The 18,335-nt window shown below is 48.3% G+C and overlaps 1 protein-coding gene across 4 annotated transcripts; it reads left to right on the top strand.

Annotated features, from left to right (window-relative positions):
- Positions 1–14,755, top strand: SLC25A38 (solute carrier family 25 member 38). 4 transcript variants are annotated; one of them, XM_066244894.1, is made up of 7 exons: positions 61–1,753; positions 8,269–8,390; positions 8,969–9,053; positions 9,762–9,941; positions 10,210–10,378; positions 12,236–12,402; positions 13,958–14,755. In XM_066244894.1, the coding sequence occupies exons 1-7, from the start codon at positions 1,685–1,687 to the stop codon at positions 14,078–14,080; spliced, it is 915 nt and encodes a 304-aa protein (XP_066100991.1). In that variant the 5' UTR covers positions 61–1,684; the 3' UTR covers positions 14,081–14,755. The 4 variants fall into 4 exon arrangements, with proteins under 4 accessions (XP_066100994.1, XP_066100991.1, XP_066100993.1 ...); XM_066244896.1 differs by lacking the exon at positions 61–1,753 and adding an exon at positions 5,558–5,614; XM_066244895.1 differs by lacking the exon at positions 61–1,753 and adding an exon at positions 5,718–6,003.
- The last annotated feature ends 3,580 nt before the right edge of the window (positions 14,756–18,335 follow it).

Here is an 18,335-nt window from a genome sequence, read left to right as displayed (position 1 = left end):
GTCTTATTGAAATTTTATATGGAAAGTAGTTTCTCACAAACACTTTTCAATGTTGTTATAATTCTGATTTCAATGTTTTTTTGGGTTTTTTGTTTTTGTATATAAGGTAAAAGCATTTTGTTTTGAGTGACTGAAGTTTCTGAGGTAAAGTGACCAGGTGAGGACAATAAGGATCCAATCCAATGGAGGGTAAAAGCAGCAAGGGCAAATTTCATTTTGTGATTTTATTTTTCAGCCGTGTGATTTTGGGCAGCTTACTTGAAATGTTCGGTGCTCCGCTCTGATTTACGTGAGAAGGTTACACAGGGTTATGAAGCGGTGTTCTGATGCCACCTATCTACCATGCGGCAGCTGACAGTGACAGCAGCCCTGCACAGTAGGATAGAAAGAACTAGAGTTTAGTTCTGGGCGTGTCTGGTTGTGTGTCATATGTGAAGAATATGCTTGCCAACAGAAGGCTGAAGAAGTGGTCCAGATTGAAGCTGATGAAAGAGACAGGACCACGAATGTAATAAGTATATGATCCTACATTGGATTCTGGCTGGGAGGGGAGGCTATGCAGGATAATATGGGTGCAGTTGGTAAAATATGAAAACTTGAACTATCAGTGAGATAACATATGTATTATAGTAAGTATTAGAAGAGATAAAACAGAGAAACGTTTACAACAGCACCTGGGATAGGGAAGTACAACAGTTAATGTTGCCTTTTATTACCCACTAGGAAGCAAGTCCCATGACGGCATCAACTTTGCAATTTTGTCATGCTCTTTGAGTTGTTTTAGTGCATTTAATGTAAATAAAGTTATGTATTTTAAAACTGCTGCATTTAATGTAAATAGTTATGCATATAAAAACTGCTTGTTAAGAAACTGTCCCGAGTGAACAAACTAAAAAAAAAAAAAAATTGTAAGGTTATTCTTTAAAAAATAAAAAAAAAAGAAAGAAATCCAGTGTGTGGATAATTTGAAGCACGTGGTCTATTCTGATGCTCACATTTCAGCACTTAAAGGGAAATGCGGGCCTCCCAAAACTCAAGGGTTTAACAGAAGAGTATTCCACACAGCTTCAGTTTTTAATGTTAATGAGAATAAAATAAAGAGTTCAGTTCCTCAGTCATAACAGCCACATTTCAAGTGTCTAAGCGCCACAGAAAGTTGCTGCCTACCGTATCTCGACGGTAAACACGCTGACTTCGTCCCCAGAACAAAATTCCCTGCAGCAGCGCCAACTAAACTCGGGAGGCAGGGAAAGCGGGGCCCCTGCAGTTCCGGACGTCTTTACCAGGTGGCGCTACGGGGCACCTGCGGCCGACCCCGGAAGTGAAATCCCACGTTTCCATCTAGTTCCTGCGACCTTCCCCACCCACCCGGCACAGTTAGCCTAATCGTCTCCAGTTCTGAAGTCCGGGCAGAATGTGCCGGAGAGCAGAGCCGCGGTGGCTGCAGAGCAAGTGAGAAGCCGCAAGTCGTTCCCGGGTGCAGGCTCCTACAGCATCCCGGAGGCACGCGCGCGGCCCCGGACCGTGCAGGTCCCGGCCTGACGGGTGCAGACGTAGAGAGCCCCCGGCTTGCAACGTCGTCGGGTTACCGCCGTCGCGTCGTCTTCTCCTCCAGAGTCGCCAGGGCCGGGCCTGAGCTCCCACCGACGGCCCCCGGAGCCCGGTGCGTGCACAGCCTCCTCCAATGATTGAGAAGTCACGCCCGGCGCTGCTGCAGTCTCAAGATGTCGGAGACAGGGTGGAAACGCTTATGGTAAACCGAGGGGAAGGGAAGGCAGGGGTCCGGGGCTGCCGGCGCGGGGAGGTTGCCAGCGGTCAGCGGCCCTCGGGGACTTGGGGACTTGCCAGGGAAAGGGGAGGGAGGAGAGGATACAGCCCACCGCTTGGGACCGACGAGCAAAGGTCGTGCTGCTGCAGTGTTATCTGGGTAGAGAGGGGCGGAATTGCCGGGGCCTTGAAGAGTCGGGGGCACGATCCTGTGACGCTCCGAACGAGGTGCGAACGCTACGGGTCGTCGCTTAGAGTTGGATGCCTGGAGTGACAGAGGTGGGAGGCGGACACGTTGAGATCGCTCCACGCTGGGAGAGGGAGCTCCTTTTCAGTCTGCAGCCCCTTGCCCGCGGAGAGTAGATGGGGTAGGCCGGCGTCGCGAGGCCACGCCCCAGACGTCCGATTGGCTGATGTGGTCTGGCCGCCGACTGCTATTGGTGGAGGCGGAGGAGGGGCTGGGCAGGCGCGTCCACGGGGACTGTCGGGGTGAGTCGCTGCAGATACTGTGGGTGGAGGCTGGGTTGCGACCTGCCCGAGAGCCCTGAGCAGGGAGAGAGGGCCCAGGGTAGGGAGAACCCTGGGCCTGCAGCAGTGCTCCCTCTGAGGACTCGGTTTGGAGCTACTTTCGCCCGGTTCCGCGTGTGGATGTTGTTTTTTGTTCTCTTAAAAGGCGACGGCAGGCCCTGGCCGGTTGGCTCAGTGGTAGAGTGTCGGCCTGGCGTGTAGGATCCCGGGTTCGATTCCCGGCCAGGGCACACAGGAGAGGCACCCCTCTGCTTCTCCACCTCTCCCCCTCTCCTTCTTCTCTGTCTCTCTCTTCCCCTCCCGCAGCCGAGGCTCCATTGGAGCAAAGTTGGCCGGGCGCTGGGGATGGCTCCATGGCCTCTGCCTCAGGCACTAGAATGGCTCTGGTCGCAACTGAGTGACGCCCCCTGGTGGGCGTGCCGGGTGGGTCTCCGTGGGGCACATGCGGGAGTCAGTCTGCCTGCCTCCCCGTTTCTGGCTTCGGGAAAATACCCAAAAAATAAAATTAAATAAAAAAAAAATTAAAAGGCGAAGGCAGCTATACGTTTGCATCTTTGAAAGATGCTTACCTGGTTCTCTTTCTGGGCCCTCCAGTGGAGCCCTCCAGCGTTACTGGTTTTACAATTGAATTGCATTTGGATTTAGGATTTGTTTTTTTCGCTTGGGGAACCGGTTTGCTCACTATTTAAGTGCTACTTATTCTCTTGGTATACGTGTGTAGTGCTGTCTGGTTGTTTTTGCCCTACCCATCCCTCAGGGGGAAAAAAACTGGATTACTCATTTACCTTGAAATACTTTGGGCTTGTTTAGAAAAAAATCAAATAGGTCCCCAAAGAATATGCTATTCACCATTAATAAGATTTTAAGATTATTCAAAATGAAAAGTGTAGACTTTTTGAACAATTACTTAACCTGTTACTTTTTTTTTAACAATGAGAAGGTAACCTATACTGCTGATTGTGGGCACAAAAAGGGGTTCTGTGGAAAGGAACCTCACGGCGTGATCTGATAATAAGTTCTAACTGGACAGGTTGTGGTGGGTGGTCATGCCCCAGACTTCTAATTTATTTAGTAAAAGGTTTATCTTTGCCTTAAACAAGCCCTGTCTGTTGTTTTTGGGCCTGTGGGTTAATACACCTTTGGAACGACCACTGTGAAGAGAGAGCACCCAATCTTGTTAACCATCCTGTGATTCAGTCCCCACCCTGCTCTCTCCCACCATCCTGCCATCTTGCTTACTTCCCTCCTGAATTCCAGATGCATCAAAGGAACTGCAAAACTCGGTCTCGGCAGCGTTCGAGCTGCTGCTCTCAGACACTTATCAGTGTGGCTCAAATAGATTCATAAGAATTCTCTAAAGGTTTGGACGTTCTTACATCACATTGTATATATTTAGCATCTGCTATGTGCTAATGGACCTGGAAAATTATAAAGTTAAAGTTTTGGGCTCTATTTATATACTCAACAAATATTTATTGAGCCAATAAAATGTCCAAGCATGTTGCTATGTTAATAAGGCATAAAGAAGAAAGTTCTTTTAATGGGGGAGGATGTCTGTGTGTGGAGGATAGCAGCCTTAAATCAAATTTTCTATAAAACCTGTGAGGGTACCGGGGAAGCAGCGCCTGGTAGAACTGCTCAGAGGCTGTAACTCGGCCCTGCTGGAGCAAAGGGCTGCAGGGAGCCCAGGGACATTCACCTGTCTGGTGATGGGGCCTGCAGGGCCCACTGAGCTTGATCCTGTGGGATTATGCCCAAGGGAGAGCCATGTGCATGTTTCCTGTTAGCCCATTCATTCATTCATTCATTCATGGTAGTTGAGCGCCTGCAGCGCACCAGGCTCCGGGATCAGTCAGAGGTGCCACCATGACTGTACAACCAGGAGTGACGGTCTCTCCGGCCCTGCACCCTCAGGCATAGGGAGGTAGACTCAGGTGTGGTGGAAGCACTGGGGAGGGGGGCTTTCGGGTGCAGATAAAGATAAAGTCTAACTAAGTACAGGCCCTCGGGGACTGGACATGGGAGGAACTAGGGCAGAGTTCTCAGAGGTGAGGAAGGCAGAGTCTGCTAGAGCTGCTGAGTGTGGAGAGCAGGAGGCTGAGAGCAAAGATGGGGCCTAGTGATTCATGACACAGGAGGCCGCTGGATGGATGGCGGGGCAGACTCTGGGTGAGGGGTCATCAGCACCACCTGGTCTTGTAGCAGTAGGTAGACTGAGGAATCGTCTCCCATATTTCCAGGGGCTATCTCCTGATTGGAGTGGAGGGAAGTGAGTGGAGAACTGTTGACTAGTTTCCATTCTGGAATGTTGAGTCTGAGATGCCTGTGAGCCAATGGCAGGTGGAGCAGGTGTGGGAATGGCGAGTCTGGAGAGATGCTGGGGGTGTGGGTGTTGCCTGCATGTGTATGGTGTGGTGTGGGTGTGGTGTTGTAGTAATATAAGGTCATAGTAATTAAATATATAGAAATATAAAAATATGGAAGATATAGAAAAGTAATTAAAATGATATTAAAAATAATTATTAAAATTAAATAAAGTTATGCCATTTGGATAGGAATTAATATAGTGGCTTGGTGCCATAACTCTGTAATGTGATAAACAGACTCTGACTTTCAAGCAGGGCCCAAGTTAGTATGTGTGTGAAGTTATACTTAGATAAGAAGTGGTTGGGTGTTACCTGACCAGGCCGTGGCGCAGTGGATAGAGCATCGGAATGGGATGCAGAGGACCCAGGTTCGGACCCCAAGGTCGCCAGCTTGAGCACAGGCTCATCTGGTTTGAGCAAGGCTCACCAGCTTGAGCCCAAGGTCTCTGGCTCGAGTAAGGGGTCACTCGGTCTGCTGTAGCCTCCCAGTCAAGACACATAGGAGAAAGCAGTCAATGAACAACCTAAGGTGCCGCAACAAAGAATTGATGCTTCATCTCTCTCCCTTTCTGTCTCTCTGTCCCTATCTGTCCCTCTCTCTGTCTCTTGTTACACACACAAAAAAAGTGGCTTGGTGTTACAAAGTTAATGTAAATAAGAACATCTTTAAAAGTGGTTTGATGTAAACATTTCAGTAGATTGACATAGAGGGGATTCCCTGCAAGGAACTCCCAAAAAGGTGGTTTGAGGTGATAATCTGTAAATTGACACTTGTTCGAAGGCGTTGGCCAGAAAATGTACTAAAGCTGAGGGGCCCCCTGCTGCAGTAGTCACCTAGACTCCAATGTTGATGTGGACTGTCTCCATGATGCTCTGAGCTCTGACCAAAGCCAGCCGAGAGGAGCACACAGATGGGGCTCCCTCAAGCTGTACCAGGCACGCCAAAAGGATTTGTGAGTAACAAATTGCTTATGTGATTATTGCAACTAATTTGTGTTGGTCGTGTCTTTCCTCCCGTGGCACTTAACAGTAGCATCCTCATAGCCGCCTCGAGAGTAGTCTACCAGCCCTGCTGATAAGCAGGAGTGTCCCTCCCACTGCACGAGGAAGTTGAATCGGCCTGGCCTGATCCACGTAGAGCTTGGGCTCTACTGGGACATGTGGGTAGGGTGAGGCCGCCCGGAGAGGCTGCAGCTGGAGGAGATAAGAGGATAAGTGGAACAGCAGCATCTGCAGACAGGCTAAAGGAACGGAGACCTGGCAGGGCAGCCAGAAGAGGAGAGAAAACCCCACAATGGAGAGGCGAGGCCATCAGCCGGTACAGATGCACGAGAGAGGCCATGTAAGAGAAGGGCAGAGACAGGAACGGGGTCTGGGATGGAGCAGGTCTTGGTGAGCACACAGGGCAGGTTCAGTGGAGAAGCCATAGCTGGATGGCAAGTGGTGAGGGCCTGAGGAGTGACTCGGAAGAGGGAGAGGGATGAGCTGCCATCAGACTGGAAAGGTGGGGGCTTGCGAGCTTGTTTCCAGGCAAAGGAGAAGATGCCGCAGGGAGAGGCCGAGCGTGCGAGGAAGAAGGGCCGTTGATGCTGCGATGTTTCTGAGGAGGCCCAGAAACACAGCACTTCGGGAATATGTATAGCAGGGGAGCGGGGCACCTCTGCTTGGGGACAGGGCTTTGTGCACTGACCTGGACATGTCAGGTACACAGTTTGCTGTTTTGCTTGTTGTCTTAACAATTCCACCACCCTTTGTTACTTCTACAAGTTACCTGAACGTGGCTATAAGCTCCAGTATTTACTATCTAATTTCTCCAGTCCTTTCCCCAACCGTCTTAAGTCCGTGGTGGCGAACCTGTGACATGCGTGTCAGCACTGACACGCGTAGCCATTTTCGATGAGATGCAGCTGCATACCAGAGAAGTATGGGGCCTCATGCCGAGAAGGACGTTTCATCCTCGGCTCCTGCACGGCCAGGTGCAGTAGCTGAGGATAAAACATTTGCTGTAGTGTAGACACTCTGTGCCCGAGGTCTGTAGGCCAAAACAACAGAACTCCGGCACAGAGCGTCTAGTTCTGGGACTTCCGGTTGGCCGTTTTTCTCGAAGTGACACACCACCCGAGTGATGCTCAGTTTTTTGGCAAACTGACACACCAAACTCAAAAGATTGCCCATCACTGGTCTAAGTAATGCCTGTTATAACTTGAGACTTGCTCATTTGGTGGAATGTGGAATGGGCTCTTCTCTCTGGGAAACGAATATTAGAGTACAAACATTTTGGTTACATGATGTGCATAAAGTCAGCTTTTTATTCATCTTAATAGTGTTTTAGGACCACATTATGCCATTTGTTTAAAAATAATGAAGGGAGAGCAGATCTTTTTGAATGGAGCTTGCCAAGTGTCTTCCTTGGGAAAAGAAGGCTTTCTTTTCTGATTGGATTTGTTTTTTTTTCTTCACAGTATTTCTTAATTGTTTATTGAGCAAGAGAAACTATTCCTTACTTCAAATATGTGTGTTTCATAGTTCAGGAACACAGGTCAGTGACAAACTTCCACGGAACACATTCCAAAATCACTTTGCACTCTGAAAGATGGCGGCCTTCCTCATCTCCTCAAAATCTTTCACGGAATCATAGTTTTTGTAGAAATCTGCGCATGCCTTCTTTCTTGGTTCAGCCACAGCAAACTTAGAGAAAGCTGCACCCCTGGGGGAGCAAAGATCCTCCAACAATAGGAAATTGCAGACGCTTGGCCAGAGGCCACGCATTTGAGGTTTTATCACAGCAGTGAAGGACAGGCTAGGTATATTTGCCTTAACTCTGTGAGTAGTGAGTTTTTTGTTAACCCTTTGAGTGAAGATGTAAATGAACGTTCATACTACTCAAAGGGTTAACACCGCTGTCCTTCCTATGGAGAAATGGACGGCCCCTGATTGGATTCTTAAAGGTGCTTTTCACGACCATGTGTGATTGAGGCTGGATCCTGGAGCAGGTGAGGGCTCTGGAGTTCGCCTGGGGGTCGTACATTTAGTTTCTGATGGAGTCCTGCCTTTCTGGGCGGTACCATTGTGTCCTGGCTTAAAGGAGAGCCAGCAAAGCCAGGGAAGTCCCCTGGTCCAGAGCACCCTCCGCGAGCTGCTTCGGACTCAGAGAGATGTGTGGGAGTAGAAGGGGAAAGTTTTAAAGTAAGGAAGTTGATGGGTTTCACAGGAAGTGGCACATATGTGTTACATTATGGCAGAGCCTAAGGTCTCATTTCCTTTGTGTTGTTTCAGTAAATATCTACTGGTCCTGTAGCCATGGGAGCCTGGAGTTCAGTTGATTTTGCTTTTGTGAAGATAAGGAGATGAGCAATAACTTATATTGTGGGGACACATGGGGAAGTGTGGTTGGTGGCATAAGTCACAGATGGAAGTAGGTATGTTGCTCAGCAGCCCCGAGACCAGAGAGCCAGCCCTTGCAGCCCTGCTCCCTGCAGGCTACACTGTCCCTCCTCTGAGTAGGAGGGTAACACAAGGGCACCACCGAGTAAGTTTCTGCAGGATCCGTCCAGAGGTGAGTTTGTGGTGGCGGCAGAGCTGCTAACCGGGTCCTCTCGTCCTGCAGCTGCATCCGGTGATCAAGGCTTTCCTGTGCGGCTCTGTTAGCGGCACCTGCTCCACCCTCCTTTTCCAGCCCCTGGATCTCCTCAAAACGCGCCTGCAGGCTCTCCAGCCCCCCGCCCATGGGTAAGGCTGCGGGCCCAGGGCCCCAGGAACTGGTCTCAGCGGCTTCTCTCACACACGGACCGTGTGGGCTGTGTTAAGTCAACTTCCACTCTGCTGGATGCTCAGTGGGCCAGGGCCAGCTTCCGTGGGTTCTGTGTGTGTTTTGTGTTTCTGTGTCTATTATTGTAATGTAATGTAATGTAATGTAATGTTATTAGATGGGGTCTTTCCTGGGATCTGCCTCAGTGACATTTGCATTTATCGGGCTAGCCTTATGTCATAACTGCTGCAGGTATTGAGTGTCTTTTTTGTCCCCATGCTGAGTTCAGCGCTGTAGAACGTGTACAAGATACATATAAAATAAAAGGCTATTAAACAGGGGTATCCCATTGCTTGTAGTCTGAATGGACAGATCAACATGTTAAGTGTCAAGTCATGGCACACAGGAACTCCGAGATTCCACAACACATGGTAGAGATTCTTAAGTGCTCAAGGAAGAGCCCACACGGGGTGGGGGGTGTCTTTGAGTGGGGAGTCCTCTGATGAGGATGTGGTCTGAGCGCTTTCTCCTTCCCTGCCTCCGCTTTGTCTGCCCTCAGATCCAGACGAGTCGGCATGCTGGCCCTGCTCCTGCACGTGGTCCGCACCGAGAGTCTCCTGGGCCTTTGGAAAGGGATGTCCCCTGTAAGCTGCCTTTCGGATCTTCTCTGGCACCCTGCCCTGCGTGACCAGCCATTTCTCATCTACCTCACGTAGCCTCCTTTGAGCAGATGTGAGAGTTGGAAGAGGGGAGAGGACCTGTGTGGTCTTCCTACCCGGTCTCATACTGTGCTGACTTCTTTCTGCATGGGGACCTGGGGCTGTGGCGTCTGTGCACTAACAAGGTCTGACCCGTTGGTGTCGCAGCTTCTAGGGCAGACACAGGTGGTGTCCCTGCCTGTCAGCATGTCCTTGCTCTGATGTTCTTGCTCTTACCCATCAGTGCCACAGGGCTCTGACCTCCACACCTTCATTTCTTTGCCAGAAGGCTTTTTCCGGCCTTAGGAACTCACTTTGGAAGTGGCAGGGATTGAATGGTCACCCTCGTGGAAGATGAGAGCTGATGTCTGGACCTCACTTGCTCCTCAGTGGAGGAGTAACTCTGGGGCATGTCCTGCACTGAGCCCAGAGTTCCTGGAAGGGATGAGGCTGCCCATGACAGTAACTGATTAGAAAACACACCCTTTATTGTCTGCCTTCCCTCTCTCCTGTCAGTGTTCCCGCCACACCTTAAATCAGATACTTGCATGCAGTCCTGGGTCTTTGGGGAAACCCAGTTAGGACAGTATCTTACAGTGTGGGCCTCTGGTTTCTTTCCTCCTCTGACTGCCCCTGCCCCGCCGGCCCGTGCAGTCCATCGTGAGGTGTGTCCCTGGCGTTGGCATCTACTTCGGCACCCTCTACTCTCTGAAGCAGTACTTCCTGCGAGGCCACCCCCCCACGGCCGTGGAGTCGGTCATTCTGGGCGTGGGCTCTCGCTCGGTTGCAGGGGTCTGCATGTCGCCCATCACGGTGATCAAGACACGTTACGAGGTGAGTTTGACTGCTTTAGGGACGCAGCCTGGGTAAGCAGAGGCAGTGGGCTCTTGAGTCAAGTGGCCACTAGTGTCAACTCCCAATTTACAATCTAACGTAGATGCTGATGTGGCCAGAGAACCCTTTTGTGTATGTAGGCCCAGCCTCGTGTGAACCTGTAACGCCACGTGGTGCCCTGGTAACGCCGCCTGTCCTGAAGTGGGCGTGGTTCAGTGCTCACGCCCAGGGCCACCCGTGAGTGGCTGGTCCTGTGTTCCCTTTGCAGAGCGGGAGGTACGGCTACGGGAGCATCTATGCGGCCCTGAGGAGCATCTATCGCTGCGAGGGGCACCGGGGCCTCTTCAGTGGCCTGACAGCGACACTCCTTCGTGATGCACCCTTTTCTGGAATCTACCTGATGTTTTACAACCAGACCAGAAACGTCGTGTCCCATGGTAAGGGTAAGGGGAGGTGTGGTGGGGAAGAGAGCTCCCGAAACGCATTCTCCCCACTTTCTCTGCACCTGTTTGTGGAGACTGTGCTCTTAGCAGCTCCAGACCCTTAGCAAGGTGGGAGGAACTGAGCAGGTGGCGGGTTGGCCAGCCGGGCGCTGGGATGCAGTGGACGAGACAGACATGGTCCCCCCCTTTTGGCTTAGCCTCTGGAAAGGGGGGCACTGTGATTCTTGAGTGAGGAATGGGGTGGAATAAAGCACTTTTTACATACGTCCTGCAAGAATACTCCTACATTTGTCTGAACTTAAGATTGCTGGGTCTCCCTCCTGTCCCCAAGGCCTCCTAAATCAGAAGCTTTGTGGTGAGACCTGGGAGTCTGTGTCTTTCTTTTCTTTTTTTAAAATTTTATTTTATAAATTATTTTAGAGAGAGAAATACAGGAACATCAATCTGTTCCTGTATGGGTCCTGACAGGGGATCGAACTGTCAACCTCTATGCTTCAGGACGATGCTCTAACCAACTGAGCTATGTGGCTATGGAAGGAGTTGGTATTTTTCAAGATGCTTTTGATATGATTCCTTTTTCAGACAAGTTTGGGAAATGCCAAATGATTAGGAGCTTGAAGAAAAATATTATTTTCACCTTCCTTGCCTTGCTCCTAGTTAAGGAGGTCTTGAGCCCTCTGATTGGTGGAGAGGAAGGTGCCACACCCCAGGCATCGGGTAGGCCCACCCCAGCAGTAAGCACATGCTGGACAAGACACGGCAGAATCAGTGGGGGTGCACATCCACCCAAGCAGAGCCAGGCACTGACCCTGCGTCCAGTACTGTGTCTGTGGATGATCTGAGCGAAGACTTCTAACCGGGTCATTTAATTGGGAACGCTGAGGTGCCAGCATCCTGACAGTGGCAATCGCCTGCAGCTGAGGTGTTTTGGAGATTTTTTTTTCTCCCCAGGCACCAGGAGGTGTGACAGTGCAGGTCACAGCCTTATTTAGTAGAAAGTTAAGGCAATAAGGGAACTTGGATATACAGTTTTAACTTCTTGGCCCATCTTTACAAGGTTTTTTTAAATTTGGTATTAGAAATCATTTTAAATTTACAAAAAAGCCACAAGAATAATACCAACTCCACAGACCTTTATTATTCTTTAAGTGTATAATTGTTTTTTCCAGACCATTTAAGTTGCAGGCATGATGCTCCTTGAAGTCCAATCTATAGTTCTAATTTCTGCAATTGTTCCAGCAGTATACTTTGTAGCAACTTTTATTTTCAGGGGTGTAGGTCAGTTTCAGAACCTTAGCCTGGCTTTTCCTGATGTTTCCTTGTGACTAGATTCAGTATACATTTTTAGCAAGAGGACCACATAGTTGATACTGTGTCCCCTGGGTCTTACATCAGGAAGCTCATGACATCAGTCTGACCCACTTTGGGTGATGTTGACTTTTGTCACGTGGATAAGATAGCGACTCCACTGAAAACTCAATTGTTTGCTTGGTTGATTGTTTTTTTTTGTTTGTTCATTTGCTTTGTAATTTGTAAGTATCTCTTTGGGGAGATACTTTGAACCTATATAAGTCCATATAAAACATGCTGTTCCTTCATCCTCTGTGTGAGAGCATCAATCCTTGGTTCTTGCCTGAATCAATTATGTGATGGTTGTTAATACAGTAGGTGAATTTTTCATTCCATTATTCCATCTGCACTTATTAGCTATACCTTTAAAATTTTTAATTCTTAATCTTATTTGAGTCCAGACCCTTCCTGAGGAAGAATTAGTGGGCAACTTGGCATTGATCATTTATCTCTGAATGTGAGATTTATTTATAACTGAATGCCACCTTTGTGCTATTTCAGACCAGTTGGATGCAGCCCTTATTCCCGTTGTCAATTTCAGCTGTGGGGTATTTGCTGGTATTCTGGCCTCCCTGGTAACTCAGCCTGCAGATGTTATCAAAACTCACATGCAGCTCTCCCCAGTGAAGTTTCGGTGGATCGGTCAGGCTGTGACAATCATCTTCAAAGTAAGGCTGTAGAACAAATATTTGTTCTTATTGTGGTTAAGGCCGTTCCCTAGAATAGCAGTGGCTCTTATTCTTTACACAGTAGGATATTCTTTAAAAATCCCCATTTCCGGGTTGCACTGTGGGATGATTATCTCAGACTCTCTGGCCCCGGGGTGGGGGGTTGGGGGTGTGTGAAACCCAGGTATCAGCATTTTAAGTTCCCCAGTGGTTCCAATGTGTTGCCAAGATTGAGAACCACTGCTAAAATCCTATGGTTGGTTTTTTGTTTGTTTGTTTTAGCTTAGGTATTTATTTTTTTGTTTGATTTTTGGTGGGGGCCCTACATTGGAACAACCTGTGATATTTGTTAAGCATATAGATTGTAGGGTTCTACCCCAGACCTATTGAATCAGGCAGTCTGGGAGACAAGAATCTGATCCAGGACCCAGGAGGGAATATAGTCAGAAAGAAACCACAAACACTTTGTTGTGTTTCTAGCAGTTTGCTCTCATACATGTGGTATTATTGAAGATAACAGGTTCAGTAGCTGTAGAGTGCACTAAAGCACTATTTAAAAGCCACTGACTTGGCCCTTGAGAAATATGTATTGTTGTCACCCACAAGGTACTCTTTTTTTTTTTTACAGAGACAGAGAGTGAGTCAGAGAGAGGGATAGACAGGGACAGACAGACAGGAACGAAGAGAGATGAGAAGCATCAATCATCAGCTTCTCGTTGGGACACCTTAGTTGTTCATTGATTGCTTTCTCATATGTGCCTTGACCGCGGGCCTTCAGCAGACCGAGCAACCCCTTGCTGGAGCCAGCGACCTTGGGTTCAAGCTGGTGGGCTTTTGCTCAAACCAGATGAGCCTGTGCTCAAGCTGGCGACCTCGGGGTCTCGAACCTGGGTCCTCTGCATCCCAGTCCAATGCTGTATCCACTGCGCCACCGCCTGGTCAGGCAAGGTACTCTTGTTCACAGTAAATTTGTCAGCTCCATCTTTAGAGTTTTCTGGGCTTCTCCATTTTTCTGTAGAGGAAACGTGGAAGGATACGCATCAAGTGTCTGTTCCACCCCAGGTAGAAACAAATACCTGTGAACCTGGCCGTGTTCCTCACACACCTCCACTTGCCGGCTTCCTCTCTGTGCCTGAGATCAGAAATTGTGAAATTTGTTCTTCAGTATAGGTGAAAATGGCAGGAATGCTAACAACAGGAAGAATAAATCAATCCAGATTATGAGAAAAGAATAAGAATATTCAGTAAATTACAAAAATAAAAATAATAAAAAGCTCTTTCTAGGCTGAGATGTTGCCAAAAAGGCAGCTTTTCCTTCATCCTGGAGCCAGGTCCCAGGGCCTGGCGAGCAGATGTTGGTCTGGATTTCAGCTGCATGTGGGGCCTGGTGCTCTGGGCCCTGCACAGGCTGCACCCCTGTGCACAGCAACCTGGTGCAAAGGTTTTCAGCTAAGAAAATAGTCCCCCTGGATAGAGCAAGCCTAGAAAGATCATTGTGTGAGGTGTCTAATTGTATTGCTACTTAACAGAGTTTTAACATTCGTTTCCTTCATAGGACTATGGGCTGCGTGGCTTCTTCCAAGGCAGCGTGCCCCGCGCCCTTCGCAGGACTCTGATGGCGGCCATGGCCTGGACAGTCTATGAAGAGATGATGGCCAAGATGGGCCTGAAGTCCTGACCAAGAGGGCACCGGGGAACAGTGGGGTCTGTCGCCCAGCCTGGTTTCTGCCAAGGCTGCTGCTTCTCGCTGGCCTGGACTAGGATGAAGTCCTAGCTGGAAAGCCAGGCAGACACAACACCATATTATTGGGTTCAAGTAGAGAATAGATGTGCCTGATTTAAGCCTCAGAATCTCCCAGAAGAGGAGTCACTCACCCAAACAGCACACTTGGGAGTTGGAGGAGGGTTGGCATACCCCTGCAAGGCTACTGGAAAGCATTTCCTGAGAGAGGAATGCCATATGTCCCCGCTGCAGCCACCCACCTACACCATGTGCCTCTGGATGGATCTGTTCTTGGGCCAGGAACTGCAGAGCCAGAGAAGCTGTGGGCCGCCCACCATGGCTGAGGAGCTCTGGCGGGGGGGCTAGTTCTGCAGAGAGGGGAGTCACTGTCACCAGGCTGAAGTCTGCATCTGGGGTGATGTCAGGATGAGGGAGAAAAGGTGTCATTACCTAACTGGTTCCTCATCAACCTTGCAGAGGCTCCACAGAAAGGAGACAGTGGCTTCCTAGCCTCGAAGTGTCCAAATAAAGTTTATCTTGGCTCCTGTACTCTTGCAACATTGAGTTCAGGCATTTTCTACAGCTGAAGTCCAGATAAATAAAATGAAGCACTTTATCATTGAAAACCTAGATAGTGTCATCACTCTGATTTAGGACCTAAAATTTGTGAACAGCTTTATTTTACTTGTCATCAGTTTACCCATTTCAAATATACAGTTCAGTGGTTTTTAGTAACTTGATTGACTGGTGCACCCATCACCATAAATCGGTTTTAGACCATTTTTATCCCTGCTAAGATCTCCCACTCACAGTGAGTCCTCATTCCGAACCCCAGCCCCAGGCAGCCACTGACCTGCTGTCTATAGCAGGGTCCCCAAACTATGGCCTGTGGGTCGCATGCGGCCCCCTGAGGCCATTTATCCGGCCCCACCACACTTCCGCAAGGGGCACCTCTTTCATTGGTGGTCAGTGAGAGGAGCATAGTTCCCATTGAAATACTTTGTTAGTTTGTCAGCTTGTTGATTTAAATTTACTTGTTCTTTATTTTAAATATTGTATTTGTTCCCGTTTTGTTTTTTTACTTTAAAATAAGGTATGTGCAGTCTGCATAAGGATTTGTTTATAGATTTTTTTTATAGTCCGGCCCTCCAGCGGTCTGAGGGACAGTGAACTGGCCCCCTGTGTAAAAAGTTTGAGGACCCCTGTACTATAGATTTGCCTTTTCTGTGTACGTCCTATCGGTGGAATCATAGAAGATGGAGGCTCTTGTGTCTGGCTTCTTCAACTTTGCAGAATGAGTTTGAGGAGGTTCATCTACAATGTCATGTAGTCACACTTTTCCTGTTTTTGCATACTTTTTTTTTTTAACAGAGAAGGAGAGACAAACATTATATGTTTCTGTCTGTTCCCTGGCCAGGTATCGAACTGGGAACCTCTGCATATCGGAACAATGCTCCAACCAATTGAGCTATCGGCCAGGGTCACTTTGTCTTTTTATTTATTTTTAAAAATTTTAAAAAGTATTATTGATTTTCGAGAGAGAGGAATGGAGAGTGGGAGAGAGAGGAACATTGGACTCTTCCTGTGTGTGCCCTGACCAGGGATTGAACCGGAAACCTCTGCTTCAGGACAGTGTTCTAACCAACAGAGCTATCTGGCCTGCTTTGTCCTTATTTTATAGAAGAATACTATTGTCATAGCACAGGTTACTTATCCACTCATCAGTGGACTAATACTTGAATTGTTTGTATTTTTGGGCTGTTAGGAATGATGCCACTATGAACATTCATGTACATGGGTTTGTGTGGACATATTTTCATTTCTCTTACATTTTAATTTGTCTTGCGTATACAGGGCGGGCAAAAGTAGGTTCACATAATACAAATAACTATAAATTATAAGAATAAACTTTCATGTACTCACAACTGTAGACTTACTTTTGCCCACCCCTGTTGGGCCCATCTACTGGGGTATAACTGCTGGATTGTGTGGTGGTAATTAGGCTTATTTATTTTTTTATTTATTCATTTTAGAGAAGAGGGCAGGGAGAAGCAGGAAGCATGAGCTCCCATAGGTGCCTTGAGCAGGCAAGCCCAGAGTTTTGAACCAGCAACCTCAGCGTTCCAGGTCGATGCTTTATCCACTGCGCCACCACAGGTCAGGCTCATTTAACCATTTGAGAAACTGCCAGACTGTTCTCCAAAGTGGCTGCACCCTTTGACCTTCCCAGCGGCGATGTACCAGAACTCCAATTTCCCCATGTCCTCAACACTTGTTACTATAACCATTCTAATGGGCACCCATCCTTTTCTAACGACTTTCAAGCTTAGGAAAGGGCCGTTACTTATCTTAGCAGCAGAAAGGGGAAGTTTGGTCTGATTAAGAACAAGGCCTGTGAGCCAGGCCGCCCAGGTTGTAAGCCGCCTCTCCACTCATTAGAAACTTGAAAATGTAGGCTATAGGGACAGTAATGTTTCTTTCCCCTAGGGTGATAGTGTTACACGAGCCAAGTGTTAGTTTCCAAATCAGCGCAAAGCGGTGGTTTCTAACAGACATTCACCGTCCCAGTTCAGGATCCCACACGTCTGAATTCATGGTGTCAGCGGGGCCCCGCTCGGAAGGCTCTGGTTCCTTGTCGCCCAGATTTGTAAATTTAAGCATATACTTTAGGTGTTAGGTTAAAATGCCCTACTCAAAAAGGATAACATGGGAAGAGTATAGGAGAGAACAAAGCAGGACACTAATCTCAGCGTGGCACCCAGTCACCAGTGCTTGGTGCCCTGTGCGAAGCCGTGTACTGGGGAAAGCAGGGGGCACTCAGGACTGGAAACGGTGTGCTGGGATAGGAATGAAGGGAAGGTAGGTTATAACCCAAACCGGATGGAGTGGCTGCCCGCTGAGAACTGGGACTTGGCCAGGGTGTTCAGGTCCTTTCTCAGGGCCTCTTCAGTTTCCTTTGATTCTCATCTTGGGCCTTTGGACCTAATGTTAGTGAGGCCCCCAAGGGGAGGGACAGGGATGAGGGGGAGGAGCAGGGAGAGGCCCAGAGCTGCAGGCTTCCTCCCAGTGCAGATTGGCTCATGTTTGTTACACTTGGCGGGTGATTTTCAGCCACTATAGACCCCTTCCAAGCTCTTCATTTGTTCTTTTGGGGGCAAATAATCATAGGGTTGGAGAAATCGTCTAATTTTCTCTAAACATAGGTAAGACTGAAATGTGCCTTTGTGAACTTGATTCCAGGCACAAGTGACCCTGGGGTCTGCATATCCCAGACCCCGAGAATTTGTTTTTCCTGTCCTGGGTTCAGGAAGGAAGTGGCTAATGAGCATCAGCTGGCTTTGTAAACATTGCACAGCGACTTTTATTTCATTCTTTTGTATTGATTCATTCTTGGCTGCCTCAGACTTAAGGCAAATTGTTCAAGCTGCCTATACTCAGTTTCCAAAAATATATTATGAAATATTTCTTTTTTATTGTGAAATGTTTTAAACAATCACAAGAGTGAAGCAACGGCACCTGGGCCTTTCCCCCACATCACTCCGGGAACAATCATCAGGCCTCTATCAGTCTTTGTCTTTCCACTCCGCCCCCATTTTCCCTTTGTGAAGCTTTTAAAATCAGATCCCAGACGTCACCCCTTTCACCTTCCCATACTTCAGTGTGTATCTCTAAAAGCTATGGACATTTTTCCTACATAGCTGCAGTGTTATTATCCCACCTGGAAAAAGTTAATTTTTTTTTTTTTTGCATATCATGCAATATGCAGCTCATATTCACATTTTTCTGTCTCAGAAATTATTATAGTTGGTTATTTTGAATCAGGATTCAAATAAGGCCCTGAGATTCTTCCACCAGCTGTTCAAAAGGGAAGTAATTTTGGGGCAAACCGTGATTAGACAGAGTCAGTTCCTGTGGGCCTAATCAGGCCGGGGAACCTAGCAATAATGGCTCTGGGGGTTGGAAGCTGAGATCTGCTCACCAAGGCAATGCCCCCTCCACGCACGCGCGGAGGGGTGTGCACTTCTAACTTTTCTTGCTGACATCAAATGATCAAGTCTCAGCTTTTGAATGCAACCGCCTCTAGGCGTTAATTCAGCTTCCAAGTTCTCTCTCCTTGGGAACCATCGGCTTAGGGGGGTGATAAACACCCTGGAGAGTAAGATTGGTTGTTCTCAAACTTGGCTGCTCATTGGAATCACCTGGAGAGCTT

Source organism: Saccopteryx bilineata, chromosome 10 (genome assembly GCF_036850765.1).
Source record: "Saccopteryx bilineata isolate mSacBil1 chromosome 10, mSacBil1_pri_phased_curated, whole genome shotgun sequence".
Classification (NCBI taxonomy): Eukaryota; Metazoa; Chordata; class Mammalia; order Chiroptera; family Emballonuridae; genus Saccopteryx; species Saccopteryx bilineata.
This window is presented reverse-complemented; position numbering and strand designations above follow the sequence as displayed.